The sequence below is a fragment of the Cherax quadricarinatus genome, chromosome 51 (genome assembly GCF_038502225.1).
Source record: "Cherax quadricarinatus isolate ZL_2023a chromosome 51, ASM3850222v1, whole genome shotgun sequence".
Taxonomy (NCBI): domain Eukaryota; kingdom Metazoa; phylum Arthropoda; class Malacostraca; order Decapoda; family Parastacidae; genus Cherax; species Cherax quadricarinatus.
Genome location: NC_091342.1, coordinates 11938510 through 11964657, shown reverse-complemented (window position 1 = coordinate 11964657; position 26148 = coordinate 11938510). Strand labels below are relative to the sequence as shown.

The 26148-nt window shown below is 38.3% G+C and overlaps 2 protein-coding genes across 6 annotated transcripts in view; one reads left to right on the top strand and one right to left on the bottom strand.

The window, feature by feature from the left end:
- The window catches only part of LOC128706316 (WD repeat-containing protein 26-like), a 168898-nt gene extending 157118 nt beyond the window's left edge, over positions 1–11780 (bottom strand). The window contains 1 exon segment of the mRNA XM_070095853.1: positions 11052–11780. Within this exon segment, the coding sequence (XP_069951954.1) occupies positions 11052–11269 (218 nt within the window). The 5' untranslated portion in view covers positions 11270–11780.
- A 343-nt stretch (positions 11781–12123) lies between these two features.
- LOC128694664 (transcription factor E4F1-like) overlaps positions 12124–26148 on the top strand; it is a 68521-nt gene continuing 54496 nt past the window's right edge. Inside the window, exons 1-3 of one of the 5 annotated variants that reach the window (XM_070095851.1) lie at positions 12124–12271; positions 15403–15482; positions 15744–15903. In XM_070095851.1, coding sequence (XP_069951952.1) covers positions 15425–15482; positions 15744–15903 — 218 coding nt within the window. In that variant the 5' untranslated portion in view covers positions 12124–12271; positions 15403–15424. Of the gene's footprint in view, positions 12272–12329; positions 12574–15331; positions 15483–15743; positions 15904–26148 lie in introns of those variants that run through there. The other 4 variants (XM_070095849.1, XM_070095850.1, XM_053784867.2 and 1 more) reach the window with 4 other exon arrangements.

Here is a 26148-nt window from a genome sequence, read left to right as displayed (position 1 = left end):
TAACTGTATATAGATGAGTGGAACAAGCTGCCAATGAGGTTAATACTTAACCTGCTTGAATTAAGTACTGTATTAACTTAAGATCTGGTTACAAAACATAAAAAATATGTACAGTGGACCCCCAGTTAACGATATTTTTTCACTCCAGAAGTATGTTCAGGTGCCAGTACTGACCGAATTTGTTCCCATAAGGAATATTGTGAAGTAGATTAGTCCATTTCAGACCCCCAAACATACACGTACAAACGCACTTACATAAATACACTTACATAACTGGTCGCATTCGGAGGTGATCGTTATGCGGGGGTCCACTGTACAGGAGGGCCCCGCTTTACGGCGTTTCGCTTTACGGCGTTCCGCTAATATGGACATTTCAAATTATGACCAAAACTCGCTATACGGCTCCCCCCACCTGTCTTTCTAATACGGTCACAACGGCCCACCGAGTTTGTTTACATTCTCCCTGAGCACATCTTATTATGTCTGGAAACTTTCCAAAATTTCAAGTGTTTTAAAGTTATTGTATATTTTATATGTATTGTACTTGATAATTAAACTTGTGTACACCTGTACCTAAATAAACTTACACACTGTGCTGGCATGTAAGTACACATTAAAATCACTAAGAGTCTCTCTACTCTTGATGCAATAATAATAATAATAATAATAATAATAATATAATAATAATAATAATAGTAATAATAATAATCTCTTGGGCGCATTAATGTCGCATATTACGTTAATATAGACATTTCCCTTAATCTATCTATGATATTTTTTTCAAAATTATATAAGAAACACATTATGTAACACACAAACATGATACATGCACCCACAGTATAAAAATTTATACAAATATATATGAGATGTTTACCAAACGGTTTGTAGAAGTGTCGGAAGAATTACGTTTTCTCTAGCCCGTCACCTGTTACTAGGGATAACTGTAGAAAAATATTCCTTTCGTATGCCTTCACTTTATAGCTATAATTCTGTACTAACTTGTACACAGTGTAAGAGTATTTGTTTCGTGATTTAATTATTATAATAATAATAAAAATATTATAAGGTAAAAGTTTCACAAACTCTTACAAATGTACATGAATGAACTAAAACTGGACACGTATTAATACCGTCTATTTCGCCTGACCGAGTGATCGTCCACAACCTGTTCAGTTTGTTTGTTTGTTTACGCTGTCTGAGCTCGGTGTATCATTAAATGTTGTATATTACGTTAATATACACATTTTCATTAATCCATCCGTGATATTTTTTTCAAAATTATATAATAAACACGATACATAACATAAATACATAACATATGTGTAGAGAACCTAGGATAACCCAAAAAAGTCAGAGTGACTTACTTCCATTGCCTTCACTCAGAGCATCATTTCTTCTCAAAATGATGTTACATGAGAATGGGAGTGTTCTTCTTTATTTATTCTACCGTATCAATGTAGAGACAACCTGTACACAATGTAACTTGTACACAAACCAGACGTGTACACTGTTTACAAAACTTACCTTCGCCTGGTTTGTTTACATAACTCTGCGCCTGTACTCTCTCATGCACTCATTCTTTCTCTCTGGTATGGTAGCCTGGCTGACTACCATACATACCACACTTGATATTTTACAATAAATACTACTCATCTCACCCTATATTTTAAGGTAAGTAATGAGTGAACTGTATATACATTTTATTTCTCTGGGATGCTTAAATATCTTAGAATATATGTGTGGGTGGGTTGGCCTGGTATGGTAGCCTGGCTGACTACCATACATACCACACTTGATTTCTTACAATAAATACTACTTGTCTCACCCTAGATTAAGATTATAAATATTTTAAGGTAAGTAATGAGTGCACTATGTGTGTATTGAACTTTTTTATTGTTTTTTGATGCCTGGTTCTATTGCTAACATAATATATGTTAGTGTAAACTTGTTATCTAGTGTTTGTATGCATTTGTAAGTGGAAAAAAAGGGTGTTCCACTTTACGGCGGTTTCCGCTTTACGGCGGTAGCCTGGAACCTAACCCGCCGTATAAGTGGGGCCCTCCTGTATATGCAAAATTCCTGAGTCACAGATATTATGGAAAATATAAAATGTACATTATGTATGGTATATTTACTCTAAAGTAACTGAAGAAAAGTCAAACAATGTGACTTATTTCCACTGGGGTCCTTGTCAATAATAGGTTAGATAAATATATGAGTAAGAATGAATATCAAAAGTAAAATATACCGATCTGCCTAGTATGGGTCAGTAGGCCTACTACTGTAGTGCTGCTCTATTATGTTTTTGATAGGACACTGATACCAGTATTGTGCCTCACTGGGTCTATTAACCCTTTGACTGTCGAGGTCGTATATATACGTCTTACGAGGTACCGTGTTTGACGTATATATACTCAAATTCTAGCGGCTTCAAATCAAGCAGGAGAAAGCTGGTAGGCCCACATGTGAGAGAATGGGTCTGTGTGGTCAGTGTGCACCATATAAAAAAATCCTAGAGCATGCAGTGAATAATGAGAAAAAAAAACTCCGACCGTTTTTTTTTAATTAAAATGCCGACTTTGTGGTCTATTTTCGTATAGTATTTATGGTTGTATTCTCGTTTTCTTGGTCTCATTTGATAGAATGGAAAACATATTATAGAAATAGAGGTGATTTTGATTGATTTTACTATAAAAATAACCTGGAAATGGAGCTCAAAGTAGGGGAAATGTTTGATTTCTGCCGATGTTCAAAAGTAAACAAATGATGTCATTGTCCAATAAATGTCCAACTAGCCATTCTAATATGCAGTCATGAATGGGTTGATGTTATTTATACAATTATTACAGTATTGCAGTAGTCTGCATAACAGTAAATCTTCTATTTTTTGTTTGAATAAAAATTCAAAATAGAAAGCAAGAGTAATATCAGAGGGGCTTGGAGACATGACTGATGAACAAAGAAAATGTTATTTTAGAGCCAGGAATGTCTGCATTGTTCATTCTGGACCTTATTTTGAAATTGTCATATTTTTTAATTTTTGCGAAATTGGCCAAATTGCAAATTTCTGACCACGTTATTGGGTAGTTGAAATCGGTAAATGGGCAGTTTCTTGTACTCAATCTATAGAAAAAATGGATTTCTAAAAAAATAGTTATGAGTTTGGTCGACTGGAACAATGGAATTGGCCAAAAATAGGGCTCAAAGTGGGCGAAATCGCCAATTTGTAAATGTCGCTGAGGTCGCTAACTTTGCGAGAGCGTAATTCCGTCAGTTTTCCATCAAATTTCGTGTTTTTGGTGTCATTACAATCGAGAAAAGATTCTCTATCATTTCCTAAGATTTTTTTTTTTTTTTTGAAATTTTGCGACACCAGGAGACACTTCAGGATTGGGGTTTGCGACAGTCAAGGGGTTAACCCAAACTACAGTAAAACCTCTAACTGCACTTAAGAGCTTTTGGAAAAATTCGCCAGAAACACATTGGAATCATAAGACAAAGCAGGAAATATTCACAGATTTCGAATTTTGTCTGTAGCAAGTGTCGATAGTGTCTGGTAGACTTCCAAATCAACAGATCAAGTCTGACAAATCTGACATTTGTCAAGTATGTATATGCCAGTGTCTCCTCATCCAGGAACCATTTACATTCATTGTTCCCAGAGCCATAGACTGCCCATGTCAGTTTATTGTCTATGCTCAATCACAGATACACTTGCTATTTAAGCCTCCAATTTTTCCCTGGATTTACAGTGTTTTGTGACTATTACACACTAAATTAAGTACATTTAACAATACCTACTCAATATCTACCAGTTACTCAAAAGTTATTCAAAAAACTTCTAAATAATTTAAGAATGCTCAACTTAACCTTAATTCAACTTCATTACTGTATACAGTGGACCCCCGCCTAACGTTGCCATCACATAACGTTAAATCCGCCTAGCGATACATTTTATCGCTAAAATTTTGCCTCGCATAGCGCTAAAACACTCGCTCAATGCGATTCGTTCGAGACGCGTCTATGTGCGGCCTGAGCCAGCCTCACTTGTTCCGCCAGTGGCAGTGTTTACAAGCCAGCCTCCGCGGTAACATCCAAGCATACAATCAGAACATTTCGTATTATTACAGCGTTTTTAGTGATTTCACCTGCAAAATAAGTGACCATGGGCCACAAGAAAGCTTCTAGTGCCAACCCTACAGGAATAAAGGCGAGAATTACTATGGAGATGAAGAAAGAGATCATTGCTAAGTATGAAAGTGGAGTGCGTGTCTCCGAGCTGGCCAGGTTGTATAGTAAACTCCAATCAACCATCGCTACTATCGTGTCCAAGAAAACGGCAATCAAGGAAGCTGTTCTTGCCAAAGGTGCAACTTTGTTTTCCAAACAGAGATCACAAGTGATAGAAGATGTTGAGAGACTGTTATTGGTGTGAATAAACGAAAAACAGATAGCAGGAGATAGCATCTCTCAAGCGATCATATGTGAAAAGGCTAGGAAGTTGCATGACGATTTAATTAGAAAAATGCCTGCAACTAGTGATGATGTGAGTGAATTTAAGGCCAGCAAAGGTTGGTTTGAGAGATTTAAGAAGTGTAGTGGCATACATAGTGTGATAAGGCATGGTGAGGCTGCCAGTTCGGACCACAAAGCGGCTGAAAAATATGTGCAGGTATTCAAGTACATAGACAGTGAAGGACTGAAACCTGAACAAGTGTTTGTGATGAAACAGGCCTGTTTTGGAAGAAAATGCCAAGCAGGACCTAATTACTCAGGAGGAAAAGGCACTCCCAGGACATAAGCCTATGAAAGACAGGCTTACTCTGTTAATGTGTGCCAATGCGAGTGGTGATTGCAAAGTGAAGCCTTTATTAGTGTATCACTCTGAAACTCCCAGAGCATTCAGGCAAAAGAATATCCTCAAGGCTAATTTGTGTGCGCTGTGGAGGGCAAACAGTAAGGCATGGGTCACTAGAGACTGGTTACACCAAGCATTTGCCCCCAATGTGAAAAATTACCTAATTGAAAAGAAATTAGACCTCAAGTGCCTCCTGGTGTTAGACAATGCCCCTGGTCATCCTACAGACTTGGCAGAGCGACTGTGGGGACATGAGCTTCATTAAGGTCAAGTTTTTGCCTCCTAATACCACTCCTCTCCTGCAGCCCATGGACCAGCAGGTCATTGCAAACTTCAAAAAACTGTACACAAAAGCTCTGTTTGAAAGGTGCTTTGTAGTGACCTCAGAAACTCAATTGACTCTAAGAGAGTTTTGGAGAGATCACTTTAATATCCTCAATTGTGTAAACCTTATAGGTAAGGCTTGGGAGGGAGTGACTAAGAGAACCTTGAATTCTGCTTGGAAGAAACTGGCCAGAATGTGTAGACCAAAGGGATTTTGAAGGATTTGACGCTAACCCTGAGAGGTGTATGCCAGTTGAGGAATCAATTGTGGCATTGGGGAAGTCCTTGGGGTTGGAGGTTAGTGGGGAGGATGTGGAAGAGTTGGTGGAGGAGGACAATGAAGAACTAACCACTGATGAGCTGCTAGATCATCTTCAACAGCAAGAGGCCACACCTGAGGAAACTGCTTCGGAGGAGGGGAGAGAGAAATTGAAGAAGTTACCTACTTCAAAGATTAAGGAAATCTGTGCAAAGTGGCTTGAAGTGCAAACCTTCATGGATGAAAATCACCCTCAGACAGCTGTTGCAAGCCGTGTTGGTAACCTGTACACTGACAGTGTTGTGAACCACTTTAGGAAAGTCATAAAGGAATGAGAGGTACAGACCTCTATGGACAGATATGTTGTGCGACAGAAGTCCAGTGACTCTGAAGCTGGTCCTAGTGGCATTAAAAGAAGAAGGGAAGTAAACCCGGAAAAGGACTTAACACCTCAAGTCCTAATGGAAGGGGATTCCCCTTCTAAACACTAAGACCATCAACACTCTCCCCTCCTCCCATCCCATCAATCATCACCAGATCTTCAATAAAGGTAAGTGTCATGTAACTGTGCATGTCTTCTTCAGTTTGTGTGTATTAAAATTAATATTTCATGTGGTAAAAATTTTTTTTTTTCATACTTTTGGGTGTCTTGCACGGATTAATTTGATTTCCATTATTTCTTATGGGGAAAATTAATTCGCCTAACGATAATTTCGCCTAACATTGAGCTCTCAGGAACGGATTAATAGCGTTATGCGGGGGTCCACTGTATTGTGCTAAGGACTGCTCAGCCAAAAACTCATTACTTCAAAATTAGATACTTAAATTCCATTGTATTAAATAATACTAAATTTTAATAATTTCACATTGTAAATCATTTTAAAATTTCTAAACTGTACCAAATTGTAATAATTTTATATTGTAATTTTTTTTAAGTTGTTCCATTGTAATATTTCCACATTGTAAAATAATTCAAACTGTACCACTGTTTGTAATAATGTAATTTTTATAAACTAACTTTAAACCTGTAACTACTGCACTCACTATAACTTGTCAAATGTCCATATAATTATCTGTTATTGCTTTACTAATCTTAAGCTAATATTAGGTTTGCCATGCGCTAAAATAAAATACTGTAACTACCGCTGTTAATATGTGCACCTACCATCCGACTTACGACAGAGTTCGGTTCCGAGAAACCGGTCGTAAGTCGAAATGGTCGTAAGTCAAACTTTACTACTGAATATCAATAAAACATTTATGTAATGACTTTATTTTATTGTTTTATTTTGGTATTTCATGTTTTACTTTACTTTTTATGCTGTTAGTACTGTATTTTATACTGTAAGGTTTAGGATAAACACTGTGTACAACATAAATAGTTTATTTCCCAGAAATTTGGCATAAAAAACACGGTCGTAAGTCGAGTGGTCGTAAGTCGAGCAGGTCGTAAGTTGGATGGTAGGTGTATATACAAAATCAATGTTCAATTCAAACCAACTATGATATATACAGTGGACCCCCGGTTCGCGATACTAATCCGTTCCTGAGAGCTCATCGTAAACCAAAAATATCGGAAAGCAAATCAATTTTCCCCATAAGAAATAATGGAAATCAAATTAATCCGTGCAAGACACCCAAAAGTATGAAAAAAAAAAAACTTTTACCACATTAAATATTAAGTTTAATGCAATAGAATAGTAATTACAATAACAATAAATAACAAAAGAATAATTGACACTTACCTTTAATGAAGATCTGGTGATGACTGATGGGATGGGAGGAGGGGAGAGTGTGGATGGTGTTAGCATTTAGAAGGGGAATCCCCCTCGATTAGGACTTGAGGTAGCAAGTCCTTTTCCGGGGTTACTTCCCTTCTTCTTTTAATGCCACTAGGACCAGGTTGAGAGTCACTGGACCTCTGTTGCACAACATATCTGTCCATAGAGGCCTGTACCTCTCGTTCCTTTATGACTTTCCTAAAGTGGTTCACAACATTGTCAGTGTAATAGTCACCAGCACGGCTTGCAATAGCTGTCTGAGGATGATTTTCATCCATAAAGGAGCTTTCTTGGGGCCCATGGTGGCTTATTTTGCAAAAACAGGCACCAAAAACAGTGATAATATGGATAATATGGAATGTACCAAATGTATCCTTAAATGCGCGCACACTGGCTGGCTTGTAAACACTGGCACACACGGGGCAGTTCAGGCCACACATGGACACGTCTCGTACGAACCACATCGCATACCGGGTTTTGTATCGGGAAGCGAGGCAAATTTTCTGCGATATAATGCATCGGTTACCGGATTTATCGGATACCGATAGCATCGCGAACCGGGGGTCCACTGTATGTCTAGTATTAAGTATAGTCTGTAATGTTTTAGGTTTAGTCTGCCCGAAATGCCTCAGCATGATAGTGGCTTTCTTAGCACTTGCAAATCAACATTGTAATTATACACTGCAAACTATGCATGGAAATAGACTCCTTATAATATATCATTCACACATTGTAAACTTTGCAAAGAAATAAAAATTTGAATTTGAAAGGCTTCTAGTACAAGTGGTGGTGCCAAGCGGAAACATGAATCTCTGTGTTAAGCAAAAACTTGAATAAAAAAGATGGAGTCTGATGTCTGAGAGGCATGGGAATGTGGGGAACATGGTGTTAAGAAACAGCATGTGATATCTGTGGAAGATGGACAAACTTACAAACTCTGCTCCTAAGTTTCTTGTAGATGCTAGCCATCTACTTCTTCTCAGTCATATACAATTTAACTAGTTTTTAAGCATCAGGATTAGTCTGCCCAAAATGCACTGCATACCAGTGGCTTTCTTTTGTGACTAACAACATTTTATTATATTCTTATATTATACATTATACATTCATGCAGTATACAGTATCTGTACAGCCTCTCCTCACTTAATGACACAGTTCCGCTCCCAAGACCATATCCGTAAATGAATTCGTCTCTAAGCGACGAGCATACTATAATGGTAGTGGGTTTGTCAACCATCTTTGATATTGTTTTAATGTCACTTTTGCACCATTTATAACATTTCTGGTATATTTTTAAATGTTTATACAGTAGTGTACTGTATACTGTAATAAACAGAACAGAGGAAATCAGTTCTAATATACATTATTTAGATATGCATACTGGTCAGAGAGCCCAACATATGTCCGAGTCATTGGTAAACGAGTATGTTGCTAAGCGAGGAGAGGCTATACTGCTTAAAAGAAAAATTTTTAATTGTAATTTCAACTTCACTTTATTTATAATTCCTGTACAGTACTATAATGTTTTACAGGTTACAATATTTTTAGTAACTGGTAGTTTTCTGACTCATCCAACCAAATCCACTGATTCTGAACTTTGTCCATTCACATATTTTACAATTAGGAATCTACAGACAATCAGCAATAAATTAAACCCCTTCCCCCCTTTTGTTCCATTAATTAGACAGTTCACTATATTATCTTGGTCCATCAATCTTTGCTACCTTTATTTATGAACCTACTACCTTTTATGATTAAGACCTTACAGTACCTTTGATGAATTTAGAGTTTTTCTACTCCAGAAGCCCAGCCTTGGGCCAGGCTTGTAGGTATGTATTAAAGAATAGAAAAAAAATTAGATTAATATAGTGAATTCTCGTTTTAACAAATCAGCGAGTGGGGAAGGAGTGTCCATTAGAGTCAACTGTCCATTAAATTCAAGAGAATACTTTCCCATGATTGTAACTAATGGACAATTTTCAGAATTAGCAGACTAAGTCTATTAAATCCAAAAATTAATTTCCCCAGTGGGCTACAAAAGTAAATGAAAATTCTGGATTTAATGACTTTGTCCATTGCTTCCCAGTTATCCTGCCACATATTTTGTCTGTTTAACATGACCTCCATGAGATCAAGGTTTTACTGTACAGTATTTAAGTTTATTTGGGCATAGGTACACACAACTATAATTATCATACATAGTAACTAGGAGTTAAAAACAGAAATAATTCATGTTAATCGCTAAACTTCCGTGGGTCATTCAGAACAAGCCATTGTGGAGGCTTGATCCTCCGTCTACTGAATGTGAGAGACATGCTTCCTATTTGTACTCACCTAGATGTGGACCTAAGTTAAAAATTAAATGATAGGTTACAATTTACAGTGTCTAATAAGTGGTTTTTACAATAGATATTGTTGTTTTGTGCACAAATTGTTTAAAAAGTGTTTTGTTCAATATTTACTTTTGTTGCTCAATTTTAGTATGCAAATTCTAGAATGTGTAATGGGTTGTGCAACAGAAACATTATATATTTTGAGCTTATACAAAAAAAAAATTTTTCCTCCTCCATTGCCCCCCAAAAATACCTAACAAAATGTAACCTAACCTAGTTTTTAAATCCAACCTAGGTTAGGGTACATTAGATAAGACATGTGCAACAGTATGGTATCTTTATTGACAAGATGTTTTGCCTGCTCAGCAGGCTTCTTGTCAAAATAAAGAGAGCATAAGCCCCGGTGATGTATATATGAAATAAGCAAGCTTGAGGTCGTCTGTCCCTCAGTTCTGGTGTGTGTTCGGCTCCATAGCCTGGAAGGCTACCTTAGACTGAGTATTTTTGGATTTAAAAAAAAAAACTCACAGGCAGAACCTTCAATATACCTTTGATGATTTCTGAGAGTTTTTCTACTCCCAGAGCCCGACCATAGGGCAAGTTCATCTCGTGCTTGCCTGGTAAAACTAGCTGTTGCTGCTGGCAGCCCACTGGCCCACATACACCACAGCCTGGTAGATTTGGCACCTGATGAACACACTTGTCCTGTTTTCTCTTGACTTCTACACTTGTCCCAGCAGAGTTTTTGATATATTATGGTAAGATGTTAAATAGTCTGGGACCACAGATGTTGATATAATATTCTTTTATTTTGTCCACAGCATCCCTGCTTTTCAAGAGGTTTATTTTTGCACTTCCTCCCATATCTCTCACTCCTTGGTTCCAATTTTTTAACCCAATAATGCTTGGAGAATGTCTTATTTCCATTGGGGTCCTTTAATTTCCCCCAGAATGTGACCCACAACAGCCAATTAATACTCAGGTACCCACTTACTGGTAGGTGAAAAGGGGCAACAGGAGTAGGGAAACATTCCCAACATTTCACCCATGCCAGGGGTCCATCCTGGTCCCCCAGTGTGCAAGCTGAGAGCACACTGGGAAACTTGTACAACTCATATTTATCAAAGTATCTAAAGTAAATAATGACCAAAAAATTTATAGAGTACTAAAAGTGTATTAACAAGTATTTTATAATAGTTGCCTGTTAATGATTCGAGGGATCACTGTCCTGCGGTCTGGTCATTCACTGATGTGGTCAGCTTGTTGCTATTTGCTCATGAAGTTTGATATGAAATTTTAAATTATAAAATTATACTTTTGCCTAAAATCACGACAAACAAATTATGGATAATTTCACACTGTACACCCTAGGTCGTGTTTACCATTCCACTATGCCAAGCACTCCCTATTCATATACACTACTATATAGCTGAATGTTTATTTCGGATGTAGATTTGTGTAAAAAGAGACTTATAATTAAGTAATAAAGTACTTACTTAAGGCCGAGCTCGACGAGATGTTGTCCAATAAGACGAACCATCTCTTGCTGCACCACACTCAACTTTGGTGAAGACTCTTCTTCTCTCACACCATTCTGAGCCTCTGCTGTGTTCCCCTCACATCCATCAGTTTGTCCATTGTGCTGCACTTCACTAGCGCCATTAGCTGCTTGCTGTTGCTGCTGCGAGTGCTGGTGCTGAGTCTGCTGCTGCATATTGTCTGTGCTACTGCTGGTGTCCTCGGAAGATTGCTTACGTTTCTTCCGTGGAGGCGGAGAGACTCCACCGTATTGTGGGTTTTGCCAGGAGGCCAGTGTGTCTACGTGAACGCCGTGGTGAAGCCACACCACTTCTGCTTCACACTGGCGAGAAATGTCAGGGAAAGTGTTGTGGTGCGCACCATTCACACGGCCACGACCATCGACTCGCCTCTACTACCACAACTGAACTAACACACAAAAATATAACTCTCACTATTGCTACTTTAAGCCCATCATCTACCAAACAACTTTTTCTTTAATTTATTGATTCCATTTAAGTGCCTCACTAGACCAAATTTTCGATAAGTTCTGCAATAATTGATATAATATATATTACTGGAACGTACCTATGTTTTTCTATTATTTTAGCCACGACAGCAAAGACTATAAAATATAATGCAAATTCCAGTAAGCGTCTACGTGTGACTTGACAATGAAAAACAAATTTTAATTGTAATAAACATTTTTATCTGAGTAATCAGGCTATTTTTATAAGGTGAACTAATATAGTATTTATGGATGGTCATGAGAATGACATATTATTGGAACCTGGTTGTTGTTTTGGTCCAGTCAAGAGTGTTCTTGTCTTTCTTTGTCAGACCAGTAGTACCAACCGTGACGTACACTCTTGCTCTAATTCTCACTAAAAAAAATCATAACATTTCTTCTCACTTCGTAAATAAAAGATTCCTTCTTATCATTACTTTTTATATTATGCAATAAATTTGATATAAAATGTTCACAATAAGCCTATCAGAACTATTAACCCAATTATGAAGATTTATGAAGGTTGGGGAGCCTTGCGTCTCTCAATGGGCTGATCAGCTGTTTCTTATTTTGAAAAGTCTTCAGTTTCCTGGCTAAAAGATATGCTGCCTTTCTACTTAAAATACATTTGTCCAAGCAGCTAATGTATATACTTGTATATATATATCTACATATTAGCCTTAAGCTTCGGTAAGCATTAAAAGATGCATTACTCATAAAGCTCATTATGGTGTCAAGACTTAACTAAATATTTTCACATTTAGGACATCCATTGGACGTGGAGTGTATAGGAAAATTTTACAGCATACTAAAGAAGACAAGCTTCAAGTGGAAAAATATGCTTAGGCTTTTGTTGTATATGTTTCTTATTTATACTTGCTCCTAATTAACTAATTTTAGTGTGATCTTGTGCACGCGAGTATAATAATAAATTCAATATGGCGGCTATATACGTAATTAAGTAATTTTCCTCTGTTGGAGACAGCTGCCAGGTAAGATACTTTGTCGACCTATAGTTTACGACTACTACTCAGCGCAACTCTGTCATTAGTTTACATTATGTAATACATACAACCTGTGTACGTCACAGAATTTGTAAATATTTCTTGTGGAAATTGTTATTTTGGGAGATATTAGCGAAAATAGTACATTTATTTTGGGTTTGCAGTACTTTTGAGCCAAGCAACATTTAGTATTAAATTATGGCATATGCCTGGCTGAATGTAAACAAAGATGCATACCTACCAGTGGTGGAGTAAGGTTAAGTTGGGTTATTTTAGGTTAGGTTAGATGGGTTAGGTTTGGTTCCTTTCAAGAAAGTTTCTTGATGCTGGTAAGGGGCTCTTGACCTAAGGAATTTGATCTCTCTTACAATTCCTTGAATAAAGACTTTATGCCATCCATTCTCTAGGTGCCATATTACCCCTATGGGTTTAGCGCTCTCCTATTAATGTAATGATATCTTAGCAAAAAGTGTTCAGCAGCTACATCAAGACAAAGTATCTTTATTGATTTTCATCCTCATAGCAGATGTAGATAAACATACTGAAATTTGCTTCAGTAGACAACTCCATAACATTAACAGGCTGCTGCTACTACTTTATTTACTACAAGTACATGTACATGGTACATAGGCCTAGCTGACAACAATGACATACTACTATATAGAAAGCCCCTTGTTATGCTCAGCATGTCGGGCAAATTAGGTCAGTGTCCCAGGATGCGACCCACACCAGTCGACTGACACCCAGGTACCCATTTTACTGATGGGGAACATAGACAACAGGTGGAAAGAAACACGCCCAATGTTTCTACTCTGGCTGGGAATCAAACCCAGGCCCTCGCCGTGTGAAGCGAGAGTGTTAGCCACCAGGCCACCAGAGCCCTAATAATTAGAATATTTATTTCTTTATGCCATACAAATAATGTAGGCACAAAAGAAATATACTAATTATGCAGTGCATGGTTAGTGGCATTTTTGGGAAACCAATTATAAGGCCTGCATGTTACTTAATAACTTGATATAGACTATCAAGTTATTAACTACAATCATAAGTACAGTAAGAAAGGAAGCTAATGACAAATGGTCAATTACCAAAGAATTACTTATTGAAACTGATTCAATGATCTTCAGTTTTGTGGAGTGATTGAATAAACATTGAATAGTGACTAAATGGAGATTACAGTACAAATAGAGTTACCTGGAGAGAGTTCTGGGGGTAAACGCCCCCGCGGCCCGGTCTGTGACCAGGCCTCCTGGTGGATCAGAGCCTGATCATCCAGGCTGTAACTGCTGGCTGCATGCACTCCAGAATGGAACCAGGTTTATTACCAATTATATATGGGAGTTGAAAGAAGGCTGGAAGGAGGACAGAATTGGATGAAAGCTGGTTTTTGTTTAACATAGCATATTGGTGTCTCTCTTACATTTAGGGGATGAGGTGCTATTTACCAATAGCTCTGAATCATTTGGCTGATAAGGGACTGTTCAATGCTTCAGGCAAGGAGTTTTGGGTCTTAGGGCCTTTTATGAGCATTGAGTTTTTACACAGATTGAGTCTGATATTTAACAAGGACAAATTCCAACCCTTTTAATGCAGAATGATTGATCTCAGAATGAAAACAGGATGCAGAATACAAGCAAATTTTTTGTACTGTGGTGGAAATTGGTAAAACAGAAATAAAAATGTCAGATCAGTAATTTAGATTCTCATAATCAGGAAGAGCTAAATGTGTAAGGGGACATATTGCACTTGAGGAATGGAAGGCAGTCTGGTTTGATCCAAGGAAGGGGAGTATAGGTCCAGTTTCTTGGATCAAGAGCCCTTGGCATGAAGTCATGTCCCTTGAGAAGGATTTTTAAAGAAAGAGGGCATTAGTGAGTATGGTATGAGTTTGACCTAGTGATCTTCAAGACACCAGTGGCAAACCTTACAGAGGAGACATGACTTACTTTTTCCTATTTTTCGAAGACATCAGTAATAATGCCTATGTAGTCAAAACCAGGAAAAAGTAGGCTGTATATACAGTTTTCAAAACAAGAAGTAATAGCATTGGTGGTTCTCCTCAAAATACTTGTACCCTCCCATTTCTTGGATCAGATCTGATTTCCTCTTATTTTCCAGTGCTGTATGACCTCCCAGGGTTTAGTGCTTCCCTATTTCAACAACAACAACAATAATAATAATAATAAATTCAAGTCTCTTCTCAAAGATCACTTACTCACCCAAAACCAAATAAATACTGAATAACTGAACCTTATAAATTGTATATCTTAAATGTTTCTCACAATTATATCACATAAATGTTAAACCTAAAACCCAATCTAACAGAATACTCCATTCGACTGAATGTACAGCAATGCATGCAACCATATGACCTGTCATTGTAATACTCATTTGTGCTTTATAGTTATCTGTTTACAAAAATGTCTTATCACTGATTTCATCATTGCTTAGTTAATCTTAAGTTAATTTTAAGCCAGCCCGTAATGCTATGCATATAAGTGGCTTTGGCATGCTGCTCTTACCTGTATTTTTTTTGTACCTCTGTATGTATGCTCAAATTACTAAATAAATAAATAAATAAATAAATAAATAAATAATAGCAACAGTAATAACAGGCAGTGTCTTCTCTCTGAAGAACAGATAGGGATGCTGCAGTTCAGAGGATGATCTGAATTGTGATGTCAGCAAATTTTTGCCATGACTGATTGAGTGAATGATGATTTTTTTTCCTGTTTGATTTCAGATTGCCTTATCTTGGTAGGAGACAGTTGATTAGTAAAAATAATAATAATAATGTGATAATTTTCTCCCAAGAATTACCGTATGAGCTACAACAATGGGAGAACATCAGCAACCACTTATGGAAAGTCACATTTATGAGGAGACCAGCACAAGTAAGTGAAAAATATTACAATTTATAATGTAATTCCTCCACTTTAGTATATTGTCCATACCTAAGAAAAGCATATGGACAAGCTAGAAAAATTTTAGACATATCCCATATCACAGTTTCTTAAGCTGGGCTCTTCCATCTGAGGAAGTCATGTGGTATGGCACAAGGATACTGGGTCCAAGTCTTTGTTAATAATGGATGTTCTGTTAATGAAATACAGCATCTCACTTAGAAGAACTAATGTTGACTTTCGTCTTTCTAGGTGTGGAAGGTAGTCAGTATACAGCCGACTGGTTTATTTGTGGATTGTGTGGGTTGAAGACTTGTGATATTGAGAGTTATGTGACACACATGGTGCTCAAGGAACAATGTGTCCTGCATTTGTGCCCTTCAGCTTCCATCAGGGATCTTCTTCTGCCTAAGTACATATTACTGTATTTGTGAATCTGTGTTTTTCCTTCCACACACATTAACACAGACACACTTTGTCTCAGAATAAAACAATGGTGTTTGCAACAGTGTATGTATTGAAAGAGCACATTAATAACTTAAAACAAAATTTGTAATAAATAAATGTATATACAGTATTGTACTCATTAATAATTATATACTAAATCCTAGAAAGTGGGCATAAAAACACCTACATTACATAAATTGTTCTTGATTGTTTACTGATTTTTGTACTTGCTGAGTTTCCAGGGGTGATATACATAGCAGTACATGTATAACTGTTCCCACTTTTGTAGGCTGAGTTAGTAGGGAAACACTCCTTGCTGCATCTATATTACTAAGCTTAATTGTTATTGTTCATTATGATAACACACACAAAAAAAAAAGATTAAAAGATGTACAGGAGGCCCCTGCTTATATTACAGGTTAGGTTCCAGGCTACTGCCATAAAGCGAAAATTGCTGTAAAGTGACATACCCTTTTTTTTTTATCACTTTAAATGCATATAAATGCCTGGTAACATGTTTACACTATCATATACAGTAGACTGTTATATTATACAGTAGTTATGTTCCTGAAAATGCCATATAAGATAAACTGAAGAATTTATAGGAAAAATAGGGTTTCATTCCTAGGAGCCCCAAAAAAGCCAAACAACTTTTTTTTTTGACCTCCAGATCATACAAAAATAAAAGTGAATATGTAATTGTAATTCATTGTCATGATGTATTATGTTATTTTTACTGCTTAAGACTACAAATGCAACAGAAATAATAGTATTTCTTCCCTTAAATTGTGGGTGCTGGTGTTTGTGTTTGATTGTGAAGACAGTGGAGAGTTATGCTGTGGCCTTACTGGGCTGAGGTGGATGGTAGAAGTTCTGGTACTGAAGTTGATGGTTGTACTGGAGTGTGCATAAATTCTGTAATGAAGTTCTGTTTTGTTTTTCCCCGCAGTACATTATACAACTGACGGTAAGGCATCAGCTGCTCTAGACACCGTTTCAGGGTCCTCTTCAGTGAAAAAATCTAACTGACTGACTTGACTGATTTACTGACTTAAGTCAGTAAATCAGTCAAGTCAGTCAGTCAGTCAGTAAATCAGTCAGGTCAGTCAGTCACTAAATCAGTCAGGTCAGTCAGTCACTAAATCAGTCAGGTCAGTCAGTCACTAAATCAGTCCAGTCAGTTAATCAGTCAAGTCAGTTAATCAGTCAAGTCAGTCAGTCATCACACAAACTCATATACAGGAAGGCCCCACTTATACGGCGGGTTAGGTTCCAGGCTACCGCCGTAAAGCGGAAATCGCCGTAAAGTGGAACACCCTTTTTTTCCACTTATAAATGCATACAAACACTAGATAACAAGTTTACACTAACATATATTAAGTTAGCAATAGAACCAGGCATCAAAAAACAATAAAAAGGTACAATACACACATAGTGCACTCATTACTTACCTTAAAATATTTATAGTCTTAATCTAGGGTGAGACAAGTAGTATTTATTGTAAGAAATCAAGTGTGGTATGTATTGTAATAGCCAGGCTACCTCACCAGGCCACCCCACCCACACATACTATTCTATGATATTTAAGCATCCCAGAGCGATAAAATGTATATACAGTTCACTCATTACTTACCTTAAAATATTTGTAGTCTTAATGTAGGGTCAGGAGTAAGTAAATGAGATAAAACGAATAAATGAGAGAGAGAAAGAATGAGTACATGAGAGGTGACAGGCCAGGCACAGAGTAAACAAACCAGGCTCCCACATCTTATATTTATGTTTATTTATTCTATTGTGGGGTGTATTTATCATCTTTTTATGTTATGTATCGTGTTTATTATATAATTTTGAAAAAAATATCATGGCTGGATTAATGAAAATGTGTATATTACCGTAATATACGACATTTAATGAGACTCGGTGACTATTGTTATTATCACCACTTGTGGAAGTCGTCTGCTACCACAGCTCACATTTATGTTTATTTATTCTACTGTGGGGTGTATTTATCTTATTTATATGTTATGCATCGTGTTTATTATATAATTTTGAAAAAAATATCATGGATGGATTAATGAAAATGTGTATATTACCGTAATATACGACATTTAATGAGACTCGGTGACTATTGTTATTATGGCGTCACTTGTGGAAGTCGTCTGCTCACATCTCACATTTATGTTTATTTATTCTACTGTGGGGTGTATTTATCTTATTTATATGTTATGCATCGTGTTTATTATATAATTTTGAAAAAAATATCATGGATGGATTAATGAAAATGTGTATATTACCGTAATATACGACATTTAATGAGACTCGGTGACTATTGTTATTATGGCGTCACTTGTGGAAGTCGTCTGCTCACATCTCACATTTATGTTTATTTATTCTACTGTGGGGTGTATTTATCTTATTTATATGTTATGCATCGTGTTTATTATATAATTTTGAAAAAAATATCATGGATGGATTAATGAAAATGTGTATATTACCGTAATATACGACATTTAATGAGACTCGGTGACTATTGTTATTATCACCACTTGTGGAAGTCGTCTGCTACCACAGCTCACATTTATGTTTATTTATTCTACTGTGGGGTGTATTTATCTTATTTATATGTTATGCATCGTGTTTATTATATAATTTTGAAAAAAATATCATGGATGGATTAATGAAAATGTGTATATTACCGTAATATACGACATTTAATGAGACTCGGTGACTATTGTTATTATGGCGTCACTTGTGGAAGTCGTCTGCTCACATCTCACATTTATGTTTATTTATTCTACTGTGGGGTGTATTTATCTTATTTATATGTTATGCATCGTGTTTATTATATAATTTTGAAAAAAATATCATGGATGGATTAATGAAAATGTGTATATTAACGTAATATACGACATTTAAATGACTTGATGTATGTAAGTTTATTTAGGTACAGGTATACATAAGTATAATTATCAGAGTATATATAAAATATGAAATAACTTTTAAAAACATTTGAAATTTTGGAGTTTCCAGACAAAATGGAGAGACTTAGTGCTTACTGAGCTCATGGAGAATGTAAACAAACAGGGTGGGGCACGGTGACCGTATTAGAAAGTCAGGTGGGGGGAGCCGTATAGTGAGTTTTGGTCATAATTTGAAATGTCCGTATTAGCGGAACGCCGTAAAGTGAAACGCCGTAAAGCGGGGCCTTCCTGTATATATATATATATATATATATTTGATATATTTATATATATATATAGATTATATATATATATATATATATATATATATATATAGATATATATATATATATATTATATATATATATATTATATATATATATATATATTATATATATATATATATTATATATATATATATTATATATATATATATATTATATATATATATATATATTATATATTTATATATATATAGATTATATATATATATATATATTTTTATACTATTTCTATTTTTATATATATATACTATATATATATATATATATATATATATATATATATATATATATATATATATATATATATATATATATATATATATATATATATATATATATATATATATGCTTCTAGACTGTTGTATTCTGAGCACCTCTGCAAAAACAGTGATAATGTGCAAGTGTGGTGAAAGTGTTGAATGATGATGAAAGTATTTTCTTTTTGGGGATTTTCTTTCTTTTTTGGGTTACCCTGCCTCAGTGGGAGACGGCCGACTTGTTGAAAAAAAAAAAATATATATATATATATATATATATATATATATATATATATATATATATATATATATATATATATATATATATATATATATATTATATATCTATATATATTTATATATATATATATTTATATATATATATATATATATATATATATATATATATATATATATATATATATATATATATATATATATATGTATATATATATATATATAGTCGGACTTGAGTCCTGGAAATGGGAAGTACAATGCCTGCACTTTAAAGGAGGGGTTTGGGATATTGGCAGCTTGGAGGGATATGTTGTGTATCTTTATATGTATATGCTTCTAAACTGTTGTATTCTGAGCACCTCTGCAAAAACAGTGATAATGTGTGAGTGTGGTGAAAGTGTTGAATGATGATGAAAGTATTTTCTTTTTGGGGATTTTCTTTTTTTTGGGTCACCCTGCCTCGGTGGGAGATGGCCGACTTGATGAAAAAAAAAATATATATATATATATGTGTGTGTGTGTGTGTGTGTGTGTGTATGTGTGTGTGTATGTGTGTATGTGTATATGTGTGTGTGTGTGTGTGTGTGTGTGTGTGTGTGTACTCACCTATTTGTGGTTGTAGAGGTCGAGTCATAGCTCCTGGCCCTGCCTCTTCACTGATTGCTACTAGGTCCTCTCTCCCTGCTCCATGAGCTTTATCATACCTCGCCTTAAAACTATGTATGGTTCCCGCCTCCACTACTTCACTTTCTAGGCTATTCCACGGCTTGACTACTCTATGACTGAAGAAATACTTCGTAACATCCCTTTGATTCATCTGAGTCTTCAACTTCCAATTGTGACCTCTTGTGTCTGTGTCCCATCTCTGGAACATCCCATCTTTGTCCACCTCGTCTATTCTGCGCAGTATTTTATATGTCGTTATCATGTCTCCCCTGACCCTCCTGGCCTCCAGTGTCGTCAGGCCGATTTCCCTCAACCTTTCTTCGTAGGACAATCCCCGTAGCTCTGGGACTAGTCTTCTTGCAAACCTTTGCACTTTCTCTAATTTCTTGACATGCTTGACTAGGTGTGGATTCCAAACTGGTGCTGCATACTCCAGTATGGACCTGACGTAAATGGTATACAGAGTCTTGAACGAATCCTTACTGAGGTATAGGAATGCTATCCGTAGGTTTGCCAGGCGCCCATATGCTGCAGCAGTTATCTGATTGATGTGCGCCTCAGGAGATATGCTCGGTGTTATACTCACCCCCAGATCTTTTTCCTTGAGTGAGGTTTGCAGACTTTGGCCATCTAAACTATATTGTGTCTGCGGTCTTCTTTGCCCTTCCCCAATCTTCATGACTTTGCATTTGGCAGGGTTAAACTCAAGGAGCCAGTTGCTGGACCAGGCTTGTAGCCTGTCCAGGTCTCTTTGTAGTCCTGCCTGATCTTCATCCGATTTGATTCTTCTCATTAACTTCACATCATCCGCAAACAAGGACACTTCTGAGTCTATCCCTTCCGTTATGTCATTCACATATACCAAGAACAGCACAGGTCCTAGGACTGACCCCTGTGGAACCCCGCTTGTCACAGGCGCCCACTCTGACACCTCGTCACGTACCATGACTCGTTGTTGCCTCCCTGTCAGGTATTCTCTGATCCATTGCAGTGCCTTTCCTGTTATGTGTGCCTGATCCTCTAGCTTTTGCAGTAACCTCTTGTGAGGAACTGTGTCGAAGGCCTTCTTGCAGTCCAAAAAAGTGCAGTCGATCCACCCCTCTCTCTCTTGTCTTACTTCTGTCACCTTGTCATAAAACTCTAGTAGGTTTGTGACACAGGATTTTCCCTCCCTGAAACCATGCTGGTTGTCAGTTATACACTTGTTTCTTTCCAGGTGCTCCACCACTCTCCTCCTGATGATCTTCTCCATGACCTTGCATACTATACACATTAGTGATACAGGTCTGTAGTTTAGTGCCTCATGTCTGTCTCCCTTTTTAAAAATTGGGACTACATTTGCCATCTTCCATACCTCAGGGAGTTGCCCAGTTTCAAATGATGTGTTGAAGATCTTTGTTAATGGTACACACAATATCTCTGCTCCCTCTTTAAGGACCCATGGAGAGATGTTGTCTGGTCCCACCGCCTTTGAGGTGTCAAGTTCGCATAGCAGCTTCTTCACCTCCTCCTTGGTTATATGTACCTCATCCAGCACTTGCTGGTGCACCCCCCTGCTCTGATTTCCTGGAGTCCTACTGGTTTCCACTGTAAATACTTCTTTAAATCTCGTGTTGAGCTCCTGACATACCTCCCGGTCGTTTCTTGTGAATTCCCCATCACCCTTCCTCAGTCTGATTACCTGGTCCTTGACTGTTGTTTTCCTCCTGATGTGGCTGTACAACAGCTTCGGGTCAGTCTTGACTTTCGATGCTGTCATTTTCGTATTGCCGCTGAGCCTCCCTTCTTATCTGTGCATATTCGTTTCTGGCTCTTCGGCTAATATCTTTATTTTCCTGAGTTCTCTGTCTTCTGTACCTTTTCCATTCTCTAGTACACCTAGTTTTTACCTCCCTACACCTTTGGGTGAACAAAGGACTCGTTCTGTTCTTCCCATTATTTCTGTTTCCCTTGGGAACAAACCTCTCCTCTGCCTCCTTGCATTTTGTTGCCACATAGTCCATCATTTCTTGTACTGGTTTTCCTGTCAGTTCCCTCTCCCACTGAATGTCTTGAAAGAAGTTCCTCAAGCCTGAGTAGTTCCCCCTTTTGTAGTTTGGTTTTTCCCACCCTATTCCTGCTGCTCTCTCCACTTGGAGCTCAACTATGTAGTCGAAGCACAGAACCACATGATCACTAGCTCCCAGGGGCCTTTCATACATGATATCCTCGATGTCAGAACTACTCAAGGTGAATACAAGGTCCAGTCTTGCTGGTTCATCCTCTCCTCTCTCTCTCGTAGTGTGTCTAACATGTTGATGCATGAGGTTTTCCAGTACCACATCCATCATCTTTGCTCTCCATGTTTCGGGACCCCCATGGGGCTCCAGGTTTTCCCAGTCAATCTCCTTGTGATTGAAATCACCCATAACTAGTAACTTTGCTCCCCCCATGTGTGCTCTCCTGGCCACCTCGGCTAGTGTGTCGACCATTACTCTGTTGCTCTCATCGTATTCTTCTCTTGGCCTCCTGCAGTTCTGTGGTGGGTTGTACATTACTGCAATTATCACCTTATGTCCCTCAGACTGGATTGTTCCTACTAAGTAGTCCCTTTCGCCCGTGCCGTCCATTCCTTCCATTTTCTCAAACCCCCACTGGTTTTTAATGAGCAGTGCAACTCCTCCTCCCCCTCTCCTCCCTCTGTCTTTCCTGAGAATTTGATATCCGGATGGAAAGATTGAATCTGTTATTATTCTGGTGAGTTTTGTTTCTGTGAGTGCTATTATGTCTGGGGATGTCTCCTTGATTCTTTCGTGCCACTCCTCATACTTATTTGTTATTCCATCTGCATTTGTATACCACACCTTCAACTTCTTTTCTAAGATTGTGGTCTGGGAGGTGTATTGGGGTTGGGGAAGTGGGTGACCTGATAAGGAACTATGGGTGGTTGCTGTGGGGGTGGAGTTTGTAATGCAGTGGGTGGGGGCATTGGATGTGGCATGGGTGTTTTGGTTTAGAGTGTTTGGTTGCACTGGGGTTGACCTGGTTGGGAGGCTTCTATAGGAAGTTGTGAGGGAGGCTGTTTTTGATCTTCCTGTGTCTGGGATCTCCTGTCTGTCTTCTCCATCCCCTCTCTTTCCTCCTTTCGCCTTTGTACCATCTCTCTCAGTTTCTGCCTTTCTGCTTGTGTTCTGTCGAGGTCGAGATACACCTTCCTGTATGCCGGCATGTCCCTTAATCGTGCTTTCTCCTGCAGGATCCTGTTCCGAGTCGATTCTGCCTTGAAGGTCACTTTCACTGGCCGGGTTCTTTTTTTACAAACCCCCCTATTCTCCGAAAATTTTCCAGCTGGGTCATGTCGTCTTCTCCTATTGCTTTCATGATGCTTTCAATTGCTTTTTTTTCCCCTTGTTTTCTTGCTTCATATGTTTCCCCTTCAACTTCCTGGAGCCCATACACAAAGACTGACCTCACCCTTTCATTCTCCCACTGCATATCCCTGTGTATCCCCTCATTCAATTTGATTTCCTCCATTTCAGCTTTCCTTTCTTCATTTTCACTAGCTAATGTACTTGGGCTCAGTGGCCTGTCATTTTCCCTTCTCGGCTTTCCCTGGGCTCTGCTGTGGTCTGTTAGGGCCTCCACATATGGCTTAGCTCTTTCATTTACTAGTCTCCACTGATTGAGCTTCTACATGCAGTTTTCCTCCTTTCCCTACAGTTCCATTATTTGTGACTGAGGTAGCAGTCTCTGTTGTCAATCCCAAAATGTTCTTTAGTTCTTTAGGCTGTTTAAGACTTTTCAGTTCCTCTTCTAAACTCTGTATCCTGGCCTCTGCTGCTTTGACTTGCTCCTCCCACTTCCTGTTTTCCATGTCTATCCTCTCTTCCATTCTCATGCTAAGTTCTTCTAGTTTCTTTTCCCATTCATGTTCCCTTTTTGTGAGCTCTGCTGCCCAATCTTCCTTTGCAGTTTCCTCCTCCTGTCCCTTGGTTTTTCTTGTTGCTCTCTGGCAACCCATTTTTGTTTTATCCTGATTGCCTCAGAGTGGGAAACCTATGTAATTCTGTATGTTAGGTTAGTATTGTGTATATCAGAGTGTGGGGGGGGGGAGGTAGTGGAGGAACTGTGGCTATGTGGGAGAGTAGTGAGGAGGGGGGGTGGGAAGGAGGGAGAAGCAAGTGGGAGAGGTAGAGGGGGAAGGAGGGAGAGGTGGGGAGGCAGAGGGTGAAAGAGGGAGGGGAGGGATCAGGTGAAGGAGTGAGATGTCGGTGGGGGAGGGGGGGAGTGTATGTGTGAGTCTGGCAATGTATGTGTGTGTGTGTGAGTCTGGCAATGTGTGTGTGTGTGTGTGTGTGTTGTGTGTGTATGTTGTGTGTACTCACCTATTTGTACTCACCTATTTGTGGTTGCAGGGGTCGAGTCTTAGCTCCTGGCCCCGCCTCTTCACCGGTTGCTACTGGGCCCTCTCTCTCCCCGCTCCATGAGCTTTATCAAACCTCGTCTTAAAACTGTGTATGGTTCCTGCCTCCACTACGTCATTTTCTAGGCTATTCCACTGCCTTACAACTCTATGACTGAAGAAATACTTCCTAATATCCCTCTGACTCATTTGTGTCTTCAACTTCCAATTGTGGCCTCTTGTTTCTGTGTCCCCTCCCTGGAACATCCTGTCTTTGTCCACCTTGTCTATTCCACGCAGTATTTTATATGTCGTTATCATGTCTCCCCTGACCCTCCTGTCCTCCAGTGTCGTCAGGCCGATTTCCCTTAATCTTTCTTCATAGGACATTCCCCTTAGCTCTGGAACTAACCTTGTGGCAAACCTTTGTACTTTCTCTAGTTTCTTGACGTGCTTTATCAAGTGCAGGTTCCAAACAGGTGCTGCATACTCCAGTATGGGCCTGACATACATGGTGTACAGTGTCTTGAACGATTCCTTACTAAGGTATTGGAATGCTGTTCTCAGGGTTGCCAGGCGCCCATATGCTGCAGCAGTTATCTGATTGATGTGTGCTTCCGGAGACATGCTTGGTGTTATACTCACCCCAAGATCTTTCTCCTTGAGTGAGGTTTGCAGTCTTTGGCCACCTAGCCTATACTCTGTCTGTGGTCTTCTGTCCCCTTCCCCTATCTTTATGACTTTGCATTTGGCAGGATTAAATTCGAGAAGCCATTTGCTGGACCAGGTGTCCAGTCTGTCCAGGTCTCTTTGAAGTCCTGCCTGGTCTTCATCAGATTTAATTCTCCTCATTAACTTCACATCATCTGCAAACAGGGACTCTTCTGAGTCTAACCCTTCCATCATGTCGTTCACATATACCAAAAATAGCACTGGTCCTAGGACCGACCCCTGTGGGACCCCGCTCGTCACAGGTGCCCACTGTGATACATCATTACGTACCATGACTCGTTGTTGTATGTATGTGTGTGTGTTATGTGTGTGTTGTGTGTGTGTTGTGTGTGTGTGTGTGTTGTGTGTGTGTGTGTGTGTGTGTGTGTGTGTGTGTATGTGAATTGGTGTGTGTGTGTGTGTGTGTTTGTGTCTTGTGCGGTGTAATGACTGGCCGCAACTTCTTGTGACCTGACCACTACCCTCCTGGGACTTGACCCTCGCACCGTCTTACAATGTTGCCCTTAAAAGTTTGTCCCGCCACCTAGCTTATAGTAATACTCGCCTTGTGTGTGTGTGTGTCTGGATTTAAGTATCAATTATTGCTGGTTATTATCCTGTTCCATGTTCACATTGGGAGAGGACTTCCTAGCTTCCTAAGTATTCTTACTGCTGATAACTACTGGAATTAATACTACTCTACTCCTCGCTGGA